The 17,813-nt window shown below is 37.1% G+C and overlaps 1 protein-coding gene across 5 annotated transcripts in view; it reads right to left on the reverse strand.

Annotated features, from left to right (window-relative positions):
• Positions 1 to 753: 753 nt before the first annotated feature.
• The window catches only part of ATF1 (activating transcription factor 1), a 32,478-nt gene continuing 15,418 nt past the window's right edge, over positions 754 to 17,813 (reverse strand). For 3 of the 5 annotated variants that reach the window (XM_030554898.1, XM_030554899.1, XM_030554897.1), the window contains 5 exons: positions 12,048 to 12,148; positions 7,803 to 7,933; positions 4,152 to 4,334; positions 3,888 to 4,047; positions 754 to 2,465 (listed from right to left, as the gene is read on the reverse strand). In XM_030554898.1, coding sequence (XP_030410758.1) covers positions 2,321 to 2,465; positions 3,888 to 4,047; positions 4,152 to 4,334; positions 7,803 to 7,933; positions 12,048 to 12,148 — 720 coding nt within the window. In that variant the 3' untranslated portion in view covers positions 754 to 2,320. Of the gene's footprint in view, positions 2,466 to 3,887; positions 4,048 to 4,151; positions 4,335 to 7,802; positions 7,934 to 9,898; positions 10,092 to 12,047; positions 12,149 to 17,813 lie in introns of those variants that run through there. The other 2 variants (XM_030554901.1, XM_030554900.1) reach the window with 2 other exon arrangements.

Genomic DNA, 17,813 nt, shown 5'->3' on the forward strand with positions numbered 1-17,813 from the left:
GGAGCAAAATACCACAAATAAGAGTTTCAAGTTAATTTAATTTACAGGAAAGCCATGATTAAAGCTTCAATATTGACGGTCCGAGTCTGCCTGCAGACCACCGAGTCTGTCTCCCTTTGAAGTTACTGAGAGTAGTGCATACATATTCAGTGGCAGAGTCTGACCAAAGAGCCCAGTCCTATTGAGGTGGTCATTATCCTGAACTCCCACTGACCTTAATGGAAGTTTTGAGGCACTCAGAACCTCCTAGGATGTCATCTTTACCCAAGCAGGGTTGAGCGCCAAGCATGCAAGTTTTTCTAGTGCTGGGCAACAAATGCATTTTAAACATTTCATAAAGATTTGTGACATGAGTAGGAATTCTAATGTATATTTCAGTTCTATTTAAAGTAACTTTATAGCAAACAATATCCTATAATAGCCACATATGTTATATTAAACTTTACAAATACAAAATATTTATCTAACCCACTAACAACTCAGTTGTGGAATTCAGAGTCTGACTGCTTGGTAGGAAGCGCAATATATATAGTAGACTAATAAAATAAATGTTGATAGACCTTATATAAACAACACACAAGGAGAGCAAATACATTTTTAAATTTCATTCAGGACTGAGCTAGCACAACTCACTTATGTCCTTACCACATTTTAGTAACATAGATCATGGCACAATGCCCATTGAAATAATGGAAGCAGGATCCAATCCTAACTACAGAAAATAGCATATTCACTGTTCATGTAATAACCATGGTCACATAATATTTTATTTATATTCGAGTCCTGATCATGTCAAACAACCTTTAACTTTTACTTTAAAGAAACAAGTCAAAATGATACATACTAGAATCCCCAATAGTATTTTTGCAGTAAATTCAAGCACATGTGCAGTTTTTACTGAATATGGAAAAAAATGCTAACTGTTTCTTTTTCCCCAACAATATTCCTTAGGATTTATTTTTAAGGTCAGTTGCTTACAGAGACAAAAGTAATCCAAAATATTTTCTGCTCCAAAGAGAATCTAATTTTACTTTGTGCTAACCCATAAAAATATATAATCAATAATCAGACACAAAATATCTATTTGTTTACTAAAAGGAACTGTATAAAACTGTTAAAATATGCATATAAACTCCATTTTAGAATTTGTAAAGATAATAGTTTACTTATAAAAATATACCAGCCATTAATTATTTTCAATAGAGTATTTTCTTACAAAGATGGAATAACTTCACAAAATATTGCCTGCCTTACAAAATTAGTCTGGTAATTGTGCACTTTTATTTTTTTAATGTATAAACCCTATATTAGAACTGTATTAAACCCTTTGGTATGTATCTTTAGCTTTTTATTTTACTGTGTCTTTTTTTTGGTCTGTAAACTTTTTAATTAAGCATAGTATGATCTCCAAACAGAATAAGCAATGCATGTTCAGTTGTATATATAATCAGCACACAATTTATTTTTCAATTATAGTTTATCACACCCAGTAACCACGAACAAAACTATTTAAAAAGCATTCTCTGACAACTTTTGTTCAGCTACACCCATTCTACCAAACTGCTGGTTTAAAGTAACTGAATGTGTTGAATACTCTTCAGAAGTCAACATCTTACTCATGTGCCTTCGACATCTTTCAGGGAAAGGCCAGAAAAATAATTTTCCCATTGCCTTCTGCAAAACCTCTCCAACTTTGATAAACACAGCAAACATTTTACAAAAAAAAACCAAAACAAAACAACCCCCCCACCTTTAAACAGATTGCCAGCTGAGAAAAGTAAACATAATTTATACTTTTAGCAAAGTATTAGCTTCTCTTTTACCTGTAAGTTAGAATTTACAGGTTGAAATAAAAATATTTACATACAAATAACTGAAAGAAAAAGATAAGGATCAAAGAACAAAAGAAATTAAAACCTATACTGGTTATATTTGTTGCTAATAATTTTCAACTAATGGCAATGATTCCATCTCATCCACATTTTAACTGTAATCACATATTACTGCTGTTACCAAATTAATTTGTAGTTCAGGAAATTCAAATCACTTGTCTGATAAAATGTGCATCTCCTTTTATTGCCGATGTAGCCTTGATTTTAATGATGTTTCCAGTTCTGCCAGCAGTTTTGTTGAGGTTTTCTTGTTTCCTTTTTGTAGTTTGTCATTAACATGTTGTAAATAAAATCTTTATAGTCTTTAAGTCGTGAAATCTAGGTAGAAAAGTTTCATTTTTGACCTTTCATTTAATTTTAAAAAATTCGGTATAAAAAAATTCCCCATGGAAATTTAGACAGTCCACAAAAAGTTGTGCCTCCTTTTCTTACACATTTTTATGGCAGTAAAGATCTTTCAAAGTTTTTAGCTCTTCAATTAGAGTTTTGTTTTGATTTTCCAGGACCGCAACTCGATTTTCCAGACATTTAACATATTCTTTCTTCTTTCTACGGCATTCTCGAGCAGCTTCCCTGAAATCAAAAGGCGGAAGTGTCAATTACTGTATATCATTAGGTGTTCAGTCACATGTTTTGCTTTGAATACTGACTCCATCTGAAGCTACCACTCACACATGGGGAGGAGATCTTTACAGAAAATGAATTTTTCTGTTCACCTCACATGGAAGCATTGACTGGTCAAAGAAAATGATCAAAACAAAGCAAAAAACCTTAAACATTTTGTTTTTCTACAGTTAATGACCTTTTCACTAAAAGCATCAGAAACTTTACACAGTTTGTTCTATGAGAAACCAAAAATACAGCCTTGGTCAAAAATCATTTGTTTCCAGAAAGTTCTGGGTCTCATGTTTCTCAAGAATTAAATGACATATACTACCCTAAATAATGAACACAGATGGCAATGGAAGTTTCACTCTAGAGCAAATAGATTGAAGGAAACATGTCAATATATATGCAGAAAGAAAATTAAAATGAGACATCTATATACACACAAGAGTAGTCTGAATTGAATATTTAAAAAACTTAAGGTTAGGATATTCATAAAAAAGAGGGTTTATTTACTTACAGGCATTAGCAAAGCAAATTTAAAAACTACACGGCAGTTCAAGGAATGTGTGAAATATTTGGTTAAACAAAAACTGGTCAGCTTACAGGGAAAAAAGTTCACATTTTTTCCCAATTTTTCTGGGACAAAATCTTTAATACATTTGGGTCTAGCGTTCTGACATTTTCTAGTGACACTTTTTGCTAAATATCAAAGAATACTGTCAACTTGAAACCAAGAAAAACATGAGAGAGACAAGGTGGATGCATCTTTTATTGGACCATCTTCTGCTGGTGAGAGAGACAAGCTTTTGAGCTACACAGAGCTCTTTTTCAGATCTGGGAACTAACCTATAGTTACTTATCTTGTCTCCCTAATATCCTGGGACTGATATGGCTATAACAACACTGCATTGTTAATTACACAAAATTAAGTGAAAAGTGAGGATGCTTCTAGTCTTTCATAGTATAGTAGTCTTAAATGTTACTCAGCTATAGCGGGTAAAAATAATTTTCAGACAGAATTGTGATTTTAAAGGTGACTGTATACCTTTAAAAAAAAAGAACAGGAGTACTTGTGGCACTTTGGAGACTAACAAATGTATCTGAGCATAAACTTTCGTGGGCTAAAACCCACTTCATCGGATGCCTCCACTGCATGCATCCGATGAAGTGGGTTTTAGCCCACAAAAGCTTATGCTCAAATAAATTTGTTAGTCTCTAAGGTGCCACAAGTCCTCCTTTTTGCATATACAGACTGAGACGGCTGCTACTCTGAAACCTGTCTACCTTTACGTTTTGGATATCTGAAGTTCTATTTTAGCACGATGTTTAAGAATCTGATTGCAGCTATGAAGCTAGTTATATAGCAGTACACGGAAACTTACACACCTGTTCTTCATGAGCCTTATTTCTCGTTTCAACTGTGGATCATCTGTCTTGGTTGTCTGAGACGTAAGGGTGACAGGAGAGGTCATCACTACTGTCTGTGGGAGGGAAGTGGTTGTTGGTGTGGTACGGATCTGATATGTCTGCATATCTCCTGATGCAGCTGTTAAGACAGCAGAATAAGTTAAATTAAAAGGAAAAAAATCTTAGAAAGCTACACTTTTATGGGAGACAGTATTCCTAAATGTTTCTGTAACGCATACTCACTCTGCACTACGACCTGGTTGCTGGGCACAAGTATCTGCTGACCATCAGATGTTTGTGCATACTGCAGTATTGTTGTCCCAGGCTGAGTGCCACCAGCATTTGTCATTGTTAATGTCTGCAGACCCTGCACACCATCTGTACCTGAACTGGCCAGCTGCAGTGCTCCGTTTGGGGCAATAGTAACTTCAGTGAAAGAGAGAGAAAAATATGGTAGATACAGAGAAAATGTTTTCCTTCTGTGTACTAAGTACATTCTCTTCCTATCTGAAGTTGGTACTTTAAAAATTAGCCCTACAATTTTGTTCCATCTTTAAAGACTGATTTGACAGTCAAGGGGCAGTCAGAAACACTGTTGGGTTAAAACCATATATTTACAACAAAATGTCCTTACACATGATACTAACATCCAGTAGGCTATTAAGCTGAATAAATTTAAACAACCTAATTTATTTTCCAGAATTCACACAGTTTGTTTACTGTTTTGTATTTCACATAGTTGAAGATTGAAGAGAGACTCATCAGCTTCTGGTCACTTTCAGGCTCATACAAAAATACAAAGCTGCAGTGTTTGAGTTGCAAACACAAAGGGAATACTTAATGTTTAAAAAATTGCTTTACACTTCCTCCCTCATAACGCCATAGAAATGTCTACTAGCCTCAGGTTTTATAAAACCTCGCTTATGCTCATTTTAAATTTTGGACCAAATTTGACACTTTTGGTTTCACTGCAATATAGAACATATAGACCAGGGGTTGACAACCTGCGGCACACGAGCTGATTTTCAGTGGCACTCACACTGCCCAGGTCCTGGCCACCAGTCCGGGGGGCTCTGCATTTTAATTTAATTTTAAATGAAGCTTCTTAAACATTTTAAAAACCTTATTTACTTTGCATACCACAATAGTTTAGTTCTATATTATAGACTTAGAGAAAGAGACCTTCTAAAAACGTTAAAATGTATTACTGGCATGTGAAACCTTAAATTAGAGTGAATAAATGAAGACAGGGCACACCACTCCTGAAAGGTTACCGACCCCAATATAGACTAAACTAGTCATGCCAGTTATAAGCTGCGCTGGCACTAAGGCTGAGATTTGCGTATATATTTATACATTTACACAGACTTGGCTTGCACCCATGAAAAATTCACTATGTGGTAGAAATAGGGCTCCCTTCACTCCTCCCCACCCTCTGCTACTGCCCAAACAGCTCACTGTTGACTGACTAGATTGTGACATCAGTGGCGAGTGACACAGCAGTTAGGGGAGAGGTTGGTGGCAGAAGCAACATATTTTGTAACTATTGTACGTGGACATTTTTGTAATGAAAAATAAATGCAGAAAATTTCCATATTTGCCTGTATTTTCATTTAGCCCCTAAAAAAACCACAGGGGCCTGATTAAAAACAAAAAAAATCAACCAGCAACTCCTGTTATTCTTAATACTAGGAGAAAGTGTCTTTTTCTTAATGGGAGCTGCTGGGTGCTGCTCACATTTGAAAATCAGGCCACTTTATTTAAATGTTTACATGGGAGCTGAACTCTTCTGCACTTTTGGAAATCTCGCATACAAGCTTTTACAGTTTCTCTCTGCTTCTCCTATTTTTAACACTGATATCAAAACAAGGTGAAATATTAAATCCCCATGTAGTTTACTAGCTCACCCAAATTGTTTACGTTCTAAACTACTTGAGATTTTCCAACAGATATTTTCCAAGAATTAAGTGTATTAATTTTCTCCAGGATAAACAAGTTTATAATTCTACAATGTCATTTAAGGAGAAATTCAAACTTTATTTGATTAAAGAAATTATCTAAGACTATAAAGAAATGTCTTTATTTATCATTTATAGGACATTTTATTCATTTAATGGATAAGTTGCCCCTAAACTACTGTAACCTTGGAGCAAAATATATATTTAAAGCGAAGCATATACTTTGAAAATGAACTGAAGATCCAAAATAGCCATGCCAGTCATAGACTGCACTGGCATTACTGCACGCTATCTATCTCTATCTATATCTAATAAATTTATGTTTTGGATTTTTTTTAACTACAGAATTTTAGTTCATTTTTAAGTTGCAGAAGTTTTGAATCAGACTCAATTTAAAATAGCATGCTTACTTTTAGTAATCCTGGATTTAGTTGGTAAGTAAATATGTTCAAAAGTTTGGAGTAATGTGACAGATCATTTGGTCTCTGGCAACAGTTTACACTTCATACAAAGTAGGTGCCCGGACATGGGGAATTGTTACGTTAAAAGGCCAATCAACAAAAGAATACAAACACATTCTAACATCGTTAGCAGGGAGTAGCTGCCATGCAAAGCACGTTCAATCACTTTGACTTGTTAGGCTGACTAAAGGGCAGACAAGATCAACAGGACCTTTGAAATGTTAGATTTAGGGCAAGGAAGCTGGAGGATCCTTCCAGAACTAGAAGGGGGATGACAGCAGGAACAGAGGACAGTAATCATTGTATGGAGAACTAATTTATTTCCCTGAGCTGATCAAATAATACTTTGTTGAAATGCTGATGTGACTTCCCACTCTGATACTATAATCTCTCACATTTGAGATTAAAGTCATCACAGGGTAAAAATGACCAAGGCCTTTCAAGAAGGGGAGATTCTGGGACACAGAGAGAGAAGAGTGTGTCCCTGGATGCAATCTGACCAAGAAGGTCAGTGAGGAAGAATGTCTTTCTAGAAATAGGAGGTATTTTCTGTTACTACAGCTAATAGCTAAAGTTAAGGTGAGACTAGCTAATCTTTTGCAGTTTCACGACAGCTATGTTATGTATATTGTTTCTTTTGTTTAATTATTATTTTCTTTTGCTATTCTTAATCTTGTTTTAATTAGATCAGTTGTAGTCTTGGACTGTTGTTTTGGGGAATTTCATGCATATCATGGTAGAGAGAATACCTTCAAGAAGAAGGAAGGGGTGTCTGGAGCAGCAACCCACTTTGACTTCTCAGTCAGAAGAGCACAGACTAAAGGAGCCCTTTCCAATAAGGTGTGTCATTTGCAAGGATAAGGGCATAAGGAAAGCACCAAAGCACCATGGGGGAGAACCAAGTTGAAAGGGATGCAAGTTCCAGATTTTATAGGAAAAGCACTACAGCAAACAATTAATCATGACAATTACTAAAAAAGTGTAATAAGTTATATTAGAAAGGAAAAAATTAATTGACGAGGAAAGTTGGTCTTGTGATTAAGGCACTTAACTGAGAGTCAAGAAATCTGGGTGAAATTCCTGGCTCTTTCATCAGCTTCCTATGTGAGTAGGGCAAGTCACTTCAGCTCTCTCTGCCTCACTTCTCCATCCGTAAAATAGGGATAATAATGCTACCTTACTCCCACTTTTTGATTCTACTTACATAGTATGCTCTTTGGGTCAAGGATGGTCAGTCTCTTACTATGTGGATGTACAACATCTAGCACAATGGAGCCTTGCTCTCACCCTGGGCATCTAGCCACTACTTTAATTCCAACAAATAATGATAACGGCAAGAGCTATCATTTGTATCGCCAATCCATCCACAAGCTCATCTTAGTGTCAAATATATGAGATACAATATAAACTTTCCCCTCATATATTTTTGTGTAACAGAAGTATGTCTAGTTGGGTGTATATTTCATATAACATACTGTACTGTCCAGTGCTGGTCTGGTAGATAGGTGTGGGAACAGACATAGAGGTGACAGTAGAGACACCAGGACTTTCATCATCTCCTTTTCTATCTCGTGCGTCTTCGGACGAAAGATCTTTCAAGATTTTTCTATGGAAAAATTTTTTCTTCATTAGCACTTGTGAAAGCAAAAGATGGCAAACTGGTTGGCAATTACTCCTCTGAGTACAAATTTTAACAATGCTGCAGGCCAGTTTTGCTGGCAAACATTTCTCCACCGGTGACAATTTTTAAATTAATCAAACTACAAATGTAACAGAGATAGAGCACCTAAAACCAACATAGTCATAGAAACCTGGTGCTAATATACATAGCTGATAATCTTTAATAGCATTACACACATTGTTACATACAAAAGACAAATCCTAGCTTGTGGTTGGCTGAAAAAAAGTCATGTGACAAGTCAGTAAATTTGTATTGTTACCGCCTCAGAGGTAATTTGCTTATATATTTACATAACATGACCTCCTCAGAGGTAAACAATACTGAAGTCTGGAGCAATGTTAACCAATTGGACTGCATATGCAAATAGAGGTCACATTAGATTCCATTTATAGTATCTTATAAAGGATTAATAAATTAAGATTTTTTAATGGCTAATCAATTGTTATAGATTGCTATAGAGTCTGACAGATCAACAGGTTGCTTATAACGATCTAGAACACACAACACTCATATCTGTAACAAGCTTATAATATAAAGTAATCATTTATTAGCCCTTTATAAATGGAATCTTAATATTAAGTGTGACCCAAATATGTACATCTTTACTGGCTGCAGCTGTGTTCAGTCAAAACTACTATTGTTTACCCTGGAAGAGCCAATCAGAGCCAATCAGAAAGCATGTACCCATCTCTGCTTCCCGACTGAATCATCAAACATTAATAGCTACTTTTCTGCTTGTCTAACTTTTTTAAAAAAATCATGCCCTTAACTAAGAGATTTCTAGGCATTTTGGTGACTATATTTAACCAAACACATATTGACTTAATATTTAAATGAATATCAAAATTTGTTGTGTTTCAGGGTAATTATTGGCTTCGCTTCAGACAATATCATTCTGGGATCAAGAAATCCTGATGCTTACTTTAAGAGAAGCCAATATCTACTAAACATATGTTCACAATAATTCTTAGCAGATATAGTCAACAAAATATAAAATATATTATCAATAGTACTGTCATGCTTTTGTAATAAAGACTGTAAATAAGCAGGCAAAGTTTGAAATAAAAATTGCATATAGGAATTCTTCTCTCCAAACTTCAAGTAATCGTATTTCTGTATTCAAGAGTTTCTTATTTCTTGTTCCTCATTCAAAAATCTGAACCCTTTACTTAAAGTCAAAGAGTAATTCAGTATTAAACCACTTGTATATGCAAGTGCAATGTAAGATTTTCAATCATTGTCTTCTGAAAACCTTAAATATTTTAGAAATAAGCCCTCTGTAGTGACAATTTTCATAACTTACAATACACTGTAATAACCTGTAGTAAAACATTGTGCTGGAAACCCATACACAGATGTTTTAAAGGAGTTCAAGCAAATTTTTTCTTTCCAATCAGCCTTGACAAAACAAAACGCACTTGTGCATATGTCAGCTTTTCTGTATTGTTTCTAGCAGTACAGCTGCATCACTTCAGTAATGGGTGCATCAGAGTTTCTACCATAAATATTTTCCAGGGGTTTATAACTTGCCTGTTAATGTTCTCCCTAGTTTAAAATCTGATGCTCTGATTCACACAATAACTGGGGATTTATGTCTGTCTCTCTAACTCTAATCAAAATCAATTTGTCAATTTTTGTTGTTAGAATAAAGTGGAAACAAGTGGGATGCTTTAGGAATTGTTTTTTAATTCATTAGTTAAGTTTTTTGCTCTGTGATACAAAATAATACGTTTCACTTATATAGTGCATTTCATCCAAGGATCTCAAAACTCTTTAATAAAAATACTTAACTCTTGTACAGCCTAGTGCACTACATAGCTCACAATACCCTACGAGAATAAAAGCTCCCCATTTAACAGAAGAAGAAATGGAAGCACAGAGAATTTATACATCTTGTCCAAGGTCACATAACGAGTTAGCGGCCGTCCGACAGGAAAGCAGAATTCTTGACTTCCAATCCCATGCTCTCACTGCTATGTATCGCTTCCACCTAAATTATGTGCACAACTAGTATTTTCCCATAAAGTGTTCTTTGAGTGAGAATTGTTGAGCATTCTTTTTTCACTCTTTTTTGTGTGCGGAACTGAAAAAAAAATAGTTTAATGTAAACAGTTTATTTTGGTATTTAATTTAAAAGGAAAACAGAAGAGAGAATGGGGGTAAAAAAATAAAAATGAGAAGTACCGGTGGAGGTAGGAATAACTGCCACTCCTTGGGACTTTGGGGTAACTTCACAAGCTTTAATTTGTAATTTTTTCAGAATATCCAAGTAAAAACTATAGAAGTTTAAGATGCATTATGCTTTTATTTCTTGGTTTATCACTTTGAAAAGTACAGAACACTCCCATTTAGCCAGATGGCGTAGGGAACAACAGAACCTTGGAAATAACCAAGCATTCAGATAAAAGGAAGTGCTATTAACTAAAATAGGGCTACACTGTGGAACTGGATAACTAGATTTTTTGGATAACTGGAATTATACTGTATGTCATTTGACAACATAACCGTGTTTTACTCAGTTCCTCTTTTTAATAAAATAGCAATAACTAGTATGGTTAAAGTGATAAAACAACTTTTCACTATACAATATCATCCTCGAGTCTGATCCTGCAGTCCTTATTTAAGCAAAGTTCCCCTTATAGTCAATGAGAACTTTGGTTGAACACTGGGTTAAAAAAATCAGGTCTTTAGCTGATTCCACACAACAGAATTAAACTCACTAAGCATCTGTGCTTCAACAGCAAACACATAGGTGTTTTATATGTATATATATAAAATCACTTTCTTACACCAGCTGTAAATTTAGCCCAGTCTGTTAGAAAGCATTGGTTTTGCTATCAGTTTTCAATTAATATTCTTCATTAAGGAAAAATAAAATCTAAGTATTTGCTTCAGTTTATTGTGTATCACCAAAAGCAGAAATAACTTTTGTATAAGCAGATACAATATATATTTTAGGGGAATAAAAAAATAATTCAGAAGGCTGATGAGATATAGGGAGATAACTGATGGAAGCTGTGATTTTTGTTAGTGTTTTTAAAAGCTTCGAATAAAAAATACAGTAAAAATGTTTGTAAGGTTGAGATACCCTGTACCCCATTGTTCACCACTTTTATATGGTTATGGTATATTTTGAACAAAGTATGCCTTGGGAGGTATCATTTGAAAACTCATAATTTGCTGATTATCATCATACTGTTGAAATGTGTGTAACATCACTGCATGTACAATTTTGAGATTTTGCTAAGTGATTTTACTGAAATATGTTGTCGTTCTAGATAACACCCACAAACTAATTTATCCGAGACAAAGACACACTAGCATGGCAGCAACGTGCTAATGGGACATTACCAGCTTAGTGGGCATCAACCAGCGGGGCAGAAGTTATAAACAAGACATTTACATTTCATCCCAGAGATGGTTTGAATCTCAGGGGACTGTTTGTCTACACCTCGACAGGGAGGTAATCCTCAAAGAGAGAAGGAGGGTATAAAAATAAGAGACAATGACTGCCTCATCACCTCTCTCTTCATTTAGGTATTAGCTTACAGTTTTATGTTTTTATTTCTTTTATAACGAATTCTGGCTTTTATGACATCACTTGAAATCTCTTAACATGTATCTTTCTCTATTTAATAAACTTGTTTTATTGTTTTTGGATTGAAGTGTTTGAGAATCTCTAGTTAGGATAACAAGGCTGGTGCATAATCATTACCCAGTGTTGGAATGACAGATGCACTATGAGTTTACACTGTCCAGAGTATACTGAGCAGTGTAAGAGACACATTTCTGAGGAACAGGGCTGGGACTGGGGATACGCAGGTGTCTCCCTGTAAGTCATTTATGAGTGGCTAGTTAACAGCACTCAATACTGTGTAGCTGGGAACAAGTTACATGCAGGAGGCTGCATGTGGGCAGAACCTGAAGTGGTTGTTCACCAGCAAAGCAATGTAAGAGGCATCCCAGGTTAGAGAGTTAAGGGGGCACAGCTGTTTGGAAGTCCAGATTGTACCCTGGGGAATGTCACAAAGATACTCACCGGTAAGACGGTCGCCGTGCTAAGATACCTCGGGTCTTCTGTGAAGAACCTATGCTATCCGATGAATCCTGAGAATCCTCACTCTCTGACAAAGAAGATACCTAAAAAGCATATCCCATGTCACTGTGCAGTACACTACAAAAGTACCCAAGACAATTCACATTTCTCAATTTAAATTTATACAAGACGCAAGTGCATGGAGACTAAATACATTTAACTAATTACCAAGAAATTGCAAGAAACAGTATGTTCCAGATTTAGTGCTATCAAATATCTTTATTACAAGATGAGCAATTCTTAGAGACTGCCACAGTTAAGGAGTGCAAATTAGGAAGTTATTTAACAGAAGCCAGAATACAATTACTTTAAAAACTAAAGATGGACATGAACCAAACTCCTGGATCCGAACTCCCCTAAACTCTAGGATGTTCAAAATCAACACCTGAAATTTGTGGCCTGGTTCTGTGTCTACTGAAGACTGTGCAAGAGAAGGCAGAAAAAGAAAAATCAAGTAATTCTCTGGAGTCTCCATGATAGCAGGCATTCCTTTATTTATGGAAAAAGTTTTGTGAAGTCTAGTGAACAGACATCAGAATAATCTATGAATAAACTCCTTTGCCATGATTTTTCCTGAGATATAATTTCACTGCTATAAGTCTCAAGAAAGTAACAATCAAATGTCAAATATGCATCTCTATATATTCTCTGTCTCTCTACATGCACGGAGCAAGTGAGCTGGGTGAACTAGACTATACAACAGCTCAAAGTGGCAAGCACATCAGTGCAAGCCTTTTTAATGCTAAGCATTAATCTTTGATACCTGATTGGTTGCCTGCTTTATACATAAGTTGCAAAATAGATACAATATATTTTAAAAAAAGTTAAGGGAGGATAGGTCTGTCAATTACTATTAGCCAAGATGGTTAGGGATGCGATCCCATGGTAGGGTCAGCCTTAACTCTTTGACTGCCAGAAGCCAGGTGTCGAAGACAGGGATGGATCACTGCAAAACTGCCCTATTCTGTACTCTCCCTAAAGCTCTAATACTGGCTGCTGTCAGAGACAGGATACTGGGCTAGATGGACCATTGGCCTGATCCATATGGCTACCCTTATGTTTTTGTGTTCTTATGTAATCCTTACTCCAACATGAGAAAGCAAATGTTAACTCACCACTACAAAAAAGCAGCAAAGATACTACAAAAAAGTTTATAGTGATCAACACAAGGATGCACCTTTATTAGTTCCTTACATCCATATAGCCCAAGAAAAGGTTTATAACATTAAAATCTGAAAACCTTCAATTACTTCACACAAACTGTTCTATGCTGTAGAGCCAATCAACCCATGAAGCTACTAACAGCACTATCAACCATGGCAAAATGCTTAAGGTTTTCATCAAAATACCATAACCTTAGGTCTGACCCCTGGAACTCAAATTCAGAAGCAACATGAGGAGTGTCCCACTCACAGAACAGGGAAACTAGGGATATTACAAGAACTGTATTGGCAATCCTTGCTTGTATAGGCAACTAATGGCATAAGACCATAAGAACAGCCATACAGCATCAGACCAAAGATCCATCTAGCTGAGTATCCTGTCTTCCGACAGTGGTCAATGCCAAGTGCCCCAGAGGGAATGAACAGAACACGTAATCATCAAGTGATCCATCCCCTGTTGCCCATTCCCAGCTTCTGACAACAGAGGCTAGGGACACCATCCCTGCCCCTCCTGACCAATAACCATTGATGGACCTATCCTCCATAAACTTATCTAGTTCATTTTTGAACCCTGTTACAGTCTTGGTCTTCACAACATCCTCTGGCAAGGAGTTCCTCAGGTTGACTGTGTGTTGTGTGAAAAAATATTTCCTTTTGTTTGTTTTCAATCTGCTGCTTATTGATTTCATTTGGTGACCTCTAATTCTTGTGCTATGAGGAGTAAATAACACTTCCTTATTTACTTTCTCCACATCAGTCATGATTTTATAGACCTCTATCATATATCCCCCCTTAATCTTCTCTTTTCCAAGCTGAAAAGTCCCAGTCTTATTAACCTCTCCTCCTGTGGCAGCCATTCCATACCCATTATCATTTTTGTTGCCCTTTTCTGAACCTTTTCCAATTCCAATATTTCTGTTTTGAGATGGGGTGACCAGATTTGCATGCAGTATTCAAGATGTGGACGTACCATGGATTTATACAGAGGCAATATGATATTTTCTGTCTTATTATCTATCCCTTTCTTAATGATTCCCAACATTCTGTTTGCTTTTTTAACTGCCGCTGCACATTGAGTGGATGTTTTCAGAGAAGTATTCCAATGACTCCAGCATCTCTTTCTTGAGTGGCAACAGCTAATTTAGACCCAATCATTTTATATGCATAGTTCAGATTATGTTTTCCAATGTGCATTACTTTGCATTTATCAACACTGAATTTCATCTGCCATTTTGTTGCCCAGTCACCCAGTTTTGTGAGATTCCTTTGTAGCTCTTCCCAGTCTGCTTGGGACTTACTTAACTATCTTGAGTAGTTTTTTATCATCTGGAAATTTTACCCCCTCACTGTTTACCCCTTTTTCCAGATCATTTATGAACATGTTGAATAGTTTCAGTACAAATCCCTGGGGGACACCATTATTTACCTCTCTCCATTTCGAAAACTGACCATTTATTCCTACCCTTTGTTTCCTATCGTTTAACCAGTTACCAATCCATGAGAGGATCTTCCCTCTTATCTCATGACAGCTTACTTTGCTTAAGCCTTTGGTGAGGGACTTTGTCAAAGGCTTACGGAAAATCTAAGTACACTACATCTACGGCAGTGGTCTCCAACCTTTTTTGTCTGGCGGGCACTAGACGACGAGCCACGGAGTACTGTGGTAGCGGACAAGCACCTGCCGAAATTCTGCCGACAAGCGGCAACGTCAATAGGCGTCGCCACCGAAATGCCACCAACAAGTAGCATCATCCAGAGGCATCACCACCGAAAATTGGCGGCATTTTGGCAGCAAGGCCTCTGGATGATGCAGACTGTCGGCAGCATTTTGGCGGATGCTCGTCCGCCGGTCAGTATGCGGGCGCACTTAAGATGCCCCGGCGGGCGCCATGGGCACTGTGTTGGGGACCCCTGATCTACAAGATCCCCCTTGTCCACATGCGTGTTGACCCCCTCAAAGAATTCTAGTAGACTGATGAGGCATGATTTCCCTTTACAAAAACCATATTGACTTTTCCACAACATATTATGTTCATCTATGTGTCTGATAATTTTGTTCTTTACTATAGTTTCAAGTAATTTACCTGGTACAGAATTAGGCTTACTGGCTTGTAATTGCCAGGATAGCTCCTGGAGCCTTTTTTTAAAAATGGCATAATATTAAGTATCCTCCAGTCAACCGGTACAGATGATGATTTCAGCATTAGGTTACATCCCAGTTAGTAGTTCTGCAATTTCATATTTGAGTTCCTTCAGAACTCTTGGATGAATACTATCTGGTCCTGGTGACTTATTACTGTTTGGTTTTGTCAATTTGTTCCAAAACCACCTCTAATGATACCTCAGTCTGGGACAGTTCCTCAGATTAGTCACCTAAAAAGAATGGCTCAGGTTTGGGAATCTCCGTCACATCCTCAGCCATGAAGACCGAAGCAAATTCATTTAGTTTTTCTGCAATGGCCTTAACATCCTTGAGTGCTCCTTATGCATCTCTATTGTCCAGTGGCCCCACTGATTGGTTAGCAGGCTTCCTGCTTCTGATGTACTTAAAAATTTTTTTGCTATTACTTTTAGAGTCTTTGGCTATCAGTTCTTCAAAAAAAAATTTGGCCTTCCTAATTATATTTTTACACTTTACTTGCCAGACTTTATGCTCTTTTCTATTTTCCTCACTAGTATTTAACTTCCACTTTTTAAAGGATGCCTTCTTGCCTCTCACTGCTTCTTTTACTTTATTGTTTAGGCACAGTGGCACTTTTTTGGTTCTCTATGCTTATTTAAGTTGAGCCTCTATTATGGTGTCTTTAAAAAGTTTCCATGCAGCTTGCATGGATTTCATTTTTGGTGCTGTACCTTTTAATTTCTGTTTAACTTCCTCATTTTTGTGTAGTCCCCCTTTCTGAAATTAAATCCTTGTTGGGACCAGATCCTGTGCTCCACGATGGACTAAATCAAGAATTGCCTCTCCTCTGGTGGGTTCCAGAACTAGATGCTCCAAGAAGCTGCCATTTAAAGGGTAAAGAAGCTTTACCTCTGCATCCCGTCCTGAGGTGACATGGACCCAGTCAACATGGGGATAGTTGAAATCCCTCATTATTATTGAGTTTTTCATTTTATAACCTCTCTAATCTCCCATAGTCACTATCACCATCCTGGTCAGGTGGTTGGTAATATATGCCTACTGCTATATTATTATTATTAGAGCATGGAATTACTATCCATAGAGATTCTATGCTACAGGTTAGTTCATTTAAATTTTTACTTCGTTTGATCCTATGCTTTCTTTCACATTGGAGGAAGGCTATATGTTATTGCTAAGGCTGCGAGTCTGTGACGGAGGTCATGGATTCCATGACGCCTGTGACTTCTGCAGTGGCTGGTGCTGGCTCAGGGGCTGCCCTCCCCTCCCACCCAGCACCAGCAGTAGTCCAGGGCCGTGCGCCACTGCCTAGCCCCTCCACCCCACGGGGGTCCCAGGACATGAGCCGCGGCCCGGCCACCACCTCCAACACAGGTGAGGGCCCAGGCCACATTCCCCAGCACCTGCAGTGCCCTCGGAATGCTCCTTTGAGAGCACCTGCGGCCCCCCGCTCAAGTTTTAGTCGTGGGTATTTTTAGTAAAAGTCATGGACAGGTCATACGCTGTGACTAAAACGTAGCCTTATTTATTGCTACCGAGCAGAGCATGAATATTACAATGCTGGCAAAAGCTAGTGAGTTTTAGGAACAGGACACCAGAGGAAAAGGGTGACCCACCCTCACTTAAAGAAACATGGTTAAGGTGAGAATGGGAGAAGGAGCACCATTTAAGAAAATGAAGGGAGGAGGATTTCAAAAGAAATTTCAAATAATAAAAAATTTACTGTGTGGAGACTTGTATTTTGGTTGCTCAGAGTAGTGTATTTATAATTAGAGTCAACTGAAGACAATGAACACATTTTAAAGCAGCAGCAGCATAGAATCATAGATTATTAGGGTTGGAAGGGACCTCAAGAGATCATCTAGTCCAACCCCCTGCTCAAAGCAGAACCAATCCCCAAATCCCTAAATGGCCCCCTCAAGGATTGAACTCACAACCCTGGGTATCATGGAAGAAATATGCCAGAATATTTGTACAGACTACTCAAATGGATTTAACAGTTTTTATTTTATATGAGGTTTTTATCTGTAATTTTCTTTTTATTCCATTTGTAGCCTTTTCCAGTTGCCAAGTGTCAATTTTTTCTCTGATGATCCCAATTAAACACAAGCAAACAAAGCTCCTTTATTTATACTTATCTCTGTACCAGCAAGATAAGGTCAGCAAGAATGTGTATAGCTCTGGGGAAAGTACTTTTTAGTTAGCTGTCACAGCAAAGAGGAGTTTGCTATCAACATTTAGAGAAAGTTGATCATGTTTCTTTTGTCTCCCGAATGCCATGAAGTTCACCAAAGTTCTTTATGAAGATAGATACATTTTCCATTCCCCCACACCTACTGTGTTTGTTAAAAGCAGATGAGGAAATTGAAGCACAAAACAATGAACTGACTTGTTCAAAATCAGTGA

Source organism: Gopherus evgoodei, chromosome 3 (genome assembly GCF_007399415.2).
Source record: "Gopherus evgoodei ecotype Sinaloan lineage chromosome 3, rGopEvg1_v1.p, whole genome shotgun sequence".
Taxonomy (NCBI): Eukaryota; Metazoa; Chordata; order Testudines; family Testudinidae; genus Gopherus; species Gopherus evgoodei.